Source organism: Palaemon carinicauda, chromosome 23 (assembly GCF_036898095.1).
Source record: "Palaemon carinicauda isolate YSFRI2023 chromosome 23, ASM3689809v2, whole genome shotgun sequence".
Lineage (NCBI taxonomy): Eukaryota > Metazoa > Arthropoda > Malacostraca > Decapoda > Palaemonidae > Palaemon > Palaemon carinicauda.
Genome location: NC_090747.1, coordinates 18,123,790 through 18,130,242, shown reverse-complemented (window position 1 = coordinate 18,130,242; position 6,453 = coordinate 18,123,790). Strand labels below are relative to the sequence as shown.

The window sequence follows — 6,453 nt, the reverse complement described above, 5'->3', positions numbered from 1 at the left end:
GGTATTTATAGTGATATATATCACATTGAATTTTTATTATCTATTTACTTATTTATTTTTGACCACTGTAAATGACAATTATTAATTCTAAATTAAATTGATATATTTTTATATATGATGATATGCAGAGTCATATATTTAATAAATTTTATTTTGTACAATAATGAAAACATTCATCTTATATCAGTGAGACTTTTCAGGTATTGGAAAGTAATTTAGATGATTTTTGTTACTTGTGTTTTCAAATATCGGTGATTTGAGGAAATATAAACAGTACATAAATACTGTGTAAGAGGTACTCACTAAATAGATAGTTGCAGAAAACATACACATTCATATATATATATATATATATATATATAATATATATATATATATATATATATATATATATATATATATATGTATATAAATATATATATAAATATATATAAATATATATAATATATATATATATATATATATATATTATATATATATATATATATATATATATATATGTATATATATATATATATATATATATATATATATATATATATATATACTGTATATATATATATATATATAAACTATATATATATATTATATATATATATATATATACTACAGTATATATATATATATATATATATATATATATATATATATTTAATATATATAGTATATATATATATATGTATATATATAAATATATATATATATATATATATATATATATATAAATATATATATATATATATATATATATATACATATATATATATATATATATATATATATATATATATATATATTATATATATATATATATATATATATATATATATATATATATATATATATATAATATATATATATATATATATATATATATATATATATATACAGTATATATATATACATATATTATATATATTATATATATATATATATATATAAATATATATATATATATATATATAAATATATATAATATATATATACTGTATATATATATATATATATATATATATATATATATATATATATATATATATACTGTATATATATATATATATATATATATATATATATATATATATATATATATATATATATATATATATTAATATATATATATATATATATAAAGGTGTAAATTTTACTTCGTCATGTAAAATAAAGAAGAAATTTTGAAATAAATCACTAGAGGTGTAATTTATATGCATTTCTTTGGAAGCCGGTTGAATACACTCCTTAAGGAAGAGGGATAATTAGAGTAACTTAAGAAATAGTTTTAGAAATAATTTCTTTAGTTATTCTCTGGGGCTTCCCTTTTAAGAGCTACCCCCTAGTCATTTATTCTTTTTATTAGCATGAGTTCACAGAACTAATATTTGTTCAGATTTCAAAGACACAAGCATGAAAAGAGAGACATTTGCAAAACTCGAACAAAATGGAGAGAAACAAATCCTAAATACTGAAAGGAATGTATAATTGGCGAGATTTGATTCTTGTTAGTTTTCGGCAAAATAAACTTTCTTGACGAAGTCTGTTTGCTTGTTAAGAAGCCTCTTTCAGACCATGTTTGTCTTCAGCAGTCATATTACAACAAACTCCCTCATTGCACGTGTTTGCCTAGAATTTTAATATGTGCTTTTAAAATAACTGCTTTCTCATATTATTGGTGGTCCTTCCTGTTTGCTTTTTAAATTGATATACGTTGTTATGAAAGTAAATTTCTCAATCTGAATGCCTCTCTAGAAGAAAAATAACATAATAGCTACATTTATTATTGTCCTACTTAAAATAAGGTCCCACGGGGGCCATTTTGAAGTCAGTAAGGCCAGAAGAATCCTTTTTGAAAGACAGAATGGTTCAAAGAGAGAGGTTAGAAAGACGTTATGGTAGGAAAGGAGCCATTTGATAACCAGTATTGCTTCAAGCAGGCCATATGGATACAGTGAGGTCCAAAGGGAGCTATGGTGAAAGACAATAACGTGAAAAGTTAATAATTTGGAACACAGTTAGGTCCAAAAGAACTCAACGGAAAGACAGTGAGGTCCAAAGGAAATCCCTTGAAAGCCAAGAAGTGCAAATTATATAATTTGAAAAAGGAGTGAGGTTGAAATGAAGTTAGTTGAAAGACAAAAAAGGTTCAAAAGAAATTATTTGGAAGAAAATAAGGTGCAAAGGATAAAATTTGAAAGAATGAGATCCAAAGGGAACCATTTGTAAGACAATAAGGTGAAAAGAAAATCATTTGAAAGACGGTAAGGTCCAAAATAGTCGATTGAAAGACGGTGAGGTTCAAAGGAAATCATTTGAAAGACCATAAGTAGCAGAGGAAACCATTTGAAAGATAATAAGGTGTAAAGAGAGCCTTTTGATAGAAAATAATGTGCACAGGGAATTATATAAAAGACAATAAGGTGCACAAGAAACCATTTGAAAGACAATATGGTGCACATGACACTATATAAAAGACAATGAGGTGCACAGAAAAACCATTTGAAAGACAGTGTGTTCCAAAAGAAGCCATTGGAATGAATCTGCGAGCTTCTGATTTTAAAAATTGTTTTCGATTATGTCAATCGGAAAACATCATCGGGAATTTCTTCATTTATCGGAAATATATATACAAGGAGAGTAAAATCAATGTCTATTTCCCTCATCCAAAACAGTCATCAGTAATGTTTCAGAAAATTGATATTGATCAGACTTAAATGGTTGATTATTTTGTCCTCTATCTCATCTTGATAGATGAATGAAAATTAGCGGCTCACTTCGTATTTACACTTGGTTAGTTATGGATGCCAGTTAAACCTCTATCTTGTTTAAGTGCACACAACAAACACAAACACCATCAAGAATAAACTGACTATATTGAGATCTATTGTTTAAGAAATTATAATTCCTAAGGCGAATAAATCAATAACGTAACAGCTCTCTCTCTCTCTCTCTCTCTCTCTCTCTCTCTCTCTCTCTCTCTCTCTCTCTCTCTCTCTCTCTCTCTCAGAATTATTTTAGTATGCTGGCGTTGTCACTAAAAAAATAAAAAATATAAATAAGTCACTGCAACTTTCTGACCAAAAATTGCACTATTTTTTTCCTTTTAATACATACATATATATATATATATATATATATATATATATATATATATATATATATATATATATATATATATATATATATATATATATATATATATATATATATATATATATTATATATATATATATATATATATATATATTATAATTTTATTTAGTTATCTGATATGATTTAGTAATGACTTTCATAAATCCTCTTTTTCTGATATGGAGCAATTTTCAAACACTCACGATTTTTTAATTAATAATGTTTCTATGCAGATTGCTCCCTAATTAAATTTAAAGTATTTTTCCCTTGCTTTTTCTAGAATCTATCGTTACATGAAATTACATAAGCTATTACTCTTTTTCCTATTTCGCTGGGCCTTGCTTCCTCTATGTGCTAAGATTGGAATTTTCTTATGTTCCCTTTTATTTTCCTAATTCCTTCCTCCGTATTTACTAGTAATTACATAAAATAAATCTGGAGTAATTACTGGTCTAGAATATATATATATATATATATATATATATATATATATATATATATATATATATATATATATATATATATATATATATATATATATATATATATATATATATATATAATATATATTATATATTATATATATATATATATATATATATATATGAGGAATTTATATTTTCCTTGTCTTGCATGCTACTGAAGAGTAGTCTTGGTAATGTCAGTGGAATTCTGCGTTGAATGAAATCGTGGAATCATTCCGACCGCTGTCAGTCGAAGCACTATTTTAACCTTGTTAAGAACTGGAATTACTTCTTCTTCTTCTTTAGATTGCCCGGAGCTTCTCTCCGGACAGGGGCTTTTTGACGGTGCGTCCAGCCCCTAGGTGGTTTCCCAGGCGGGTAGGTGCGGTGGTTGCAGATCATCGGGGCTTGGAAGTATATATTTTTTTTCCTTAGTTAGGGCCGAGAAGAGAGGTTTTATAGTGTAAGGGAAAGGCTGCATAGCAGAGAATCCAGTGAGTAGGAGAGTCTGGGAGAGGAAAGGAGGATTCCAGTGAGAGAAGAAAGAAGCAGTTTTAAGTGTAAGTAATTATTGCTGCTTGCAAAGGTCAATTTAGATTTCGCAACATGTTGCAAGCTTGCTTAGCCTAAGGGCCAGCACTGATTAAGCCCCTGGCAGGCCAGGGGTGGCGTCAAAAGCAGAGTCAAGAGATCAAGTGTTTAGGCCTGTTTAGGGCCAAAGTGATGAGACTAAGCTTAAGGGTGAAAGGTTAAAGAGTTCAGTCCCAGTGAGTTAGAGAGACTGGGAGAGGATGGAAGGGTTCTCAGTGGGAGGGGAAAGAAGCAGTTTTAAGCATAATTACTTATTACTGCTTGTCTGGTGTCACTGGGTATGCCTCAGGCATGGCAGGGACAGTGTCAAAGTTTTTTTTTTTTTTTTTTTTTTTTTTTTTTTTTTTTTTTTTCCTATATGAATGCCTGCTTTAAGCAGGCAGGGTCAAGAGATCCAGTGTTTAGGTCCTATTGAGGGCGAAAGAGTTGAGATGAACTTTTAAGGGTGAAAGGCTATAGAGCTTTGTCCCAGTGAGTTGAGGGGCTGGTAGAGGAGCGGAGTGATTTGCGTTAGAGGGCAAAAAAAGGGCGGGGGGAAGCCTTAACCAAGGAGAAGAGGGATAAGGGTGGTTGAGAGTTGATCTCTGCTTAGGCTGGGAGAGACTGTCTTCTTCCCTAGGTGGGGGTTAAGATCGCAGAAAACCTGCAAGCGTCCCTATGTTTATGAAAATGTGGGCAGTCACCTGTTCTGCAGTATGCAGCAATCCTTGGCCGAGGTTTGGCCTTAGATTTGTGGTTTCTGGGCAGTGGCAGAGGTAATGCTCTAGTGGGAGTGCCGGAACAGCTTCGCAGTACTTGCATTGCCTACCCTCAGGATTGATGATTTCCCATGAGCAGGGGTACCCCTAACCTTAGTCTGTGGTAGATTACTGGTACTTTGCGGGGCGTGTTCTTTGGTAGATCCTGTGGTGCCAGGTTGGTAGTGTTGATATACCATTTTGCACGATTTGACGAGGCAAATAGGGCTTGTCTGATGGAGCTATGTAGTTGTGTTTGACAGTAAGCATTCATTGCTGATTTGAACTGTTTCATGCGATGGGTTGAGGGTTATGCTGATAGTGGTGACTTGGAGGGCCTGCTTTGCTAATAGATCGGCTTTTTTCATTACCGAGTATACCTATATGATTGGGGATCCAATTTAATGTGACCTGTCGGTTCTGGAGATCATATGTGTGGGCTATCTGTCTGATGGAGGAGATGATGAGTGTGTTTTCTCGGATATCTTTGCTCCTGATTGTTGCCATGGCTCCTCTGGAGTCAGTATGTATCGAGGTGTTACCTTGACTGGTGAGTGTGTGTGTAAGGGCTTTGAGTATGGCAACTAGTTCAGTTTGGAGTGTGGAGGCATTGTTGGAGATCCTCCAGCAGGCCGAGAAATGTGGGGAGTAGACTGCTGCAGCTGCCACAGGAACCTCCCTGTCTACAGAGCCGTCAGTATAATACACATTGTCAGCGAGCGGGAGGGTGATCGAATCAAGGGCCGCTCTAAAGGCCTGTGCTGGGGGGCATAGCGCCTTGGAGAACGGGAGGGTGGCTTAATGGTACTTGATTGAACTGGGAATCCAGGGGTTTTTTTCCGAAAAGTCCCGGGTGGAAGGTGTCTTTTTTGAGTGTTGATAGCATTGTCTGAGAGCCGGTGGATCTTAGGGCTGTGATAAGATGGCCAGCATAGGTGTGAGGAGGGGCCAAATCTTTCGAAAGTGAGATTAGGCCTTGAAGTTTGTTTTGGAGTGGGCAGTTCCGGTTCGTCTTCAAAGTTTTGAAGATTATAGAGCTCTTCCGTGAGTTTATCCTATCTGTCAGTGGCAGGAGATGGGTTTCGGCTCAAAGCAGTGAGAGCCTGGTCCAAATCGGGGCACCGAGGATGGTCCTCAAGGCATTTTTTTTTAATTACTTCGATGGTCTTTTCCTGTGTAGGGCTGAGGGTAGTGAGAACAGCGGCTGCATATTCTACCAAAGAGGGTACAGCCTGAATGTAGAAGAGTCATAGAATGGAATGTGAGGCACCCTGGTTTAGGGACGTGATGCGTGGGAGTGCGTTCAGTCAGCTGTGGCCTTGTGCATGAGGAGCATTATTTCGGGGATGGGTGATAGCCTAAAGTTGAGGTAAACACCTAAGTAGATAAGTTGTTGACCCATTCAATAGGTGTTCCTAGTAGGTTTAGTGGAGGGGGAGGGGGGGGGTTGAGAGTGCTTGACAGCCATGGCTTTGGTCTTGGTTCGGGTTTGTTTTCAGTCCTAAGACCTGGCAGCTTGCTGCAATGGTGTCTAG

The 6,453-nt window shown here is 33.4% G+C and overlaps 1 protein-coding gene across 1 annotated transcript in view; it reads right to left on the bottom strand.

The window, feature by feature from the left end:
• Positions 1-5,209: 5,209 nt before the first annotated feature.
• Positions 5,210-6,453, bottom strand: part of LOC137617455 (uncharacterized) — a 1,256-nt gene continuing 12 nt past the window's right edge. The window contains exons 1-3 of the mRNA XM_068347479.1: positions 6,427-6,453; positions 6,076-6,150; positions 5,210-5,695 (exon numbers count right to left, since the gene is read on the bottom strand). The exon at positions 6,427-6,453 is cut by the window's right edge and continues 12 nt beyond it. Of these exons, the coding sequence (XP_068203580.1) occupies positions 5,210-5,695; positions 6,076-6,150; positions 6,427-6,453 (588 nt within the window). The remainder of the gene's footprint in view (positions 5,696-6,075; positions 6,151-6,426) is intronic.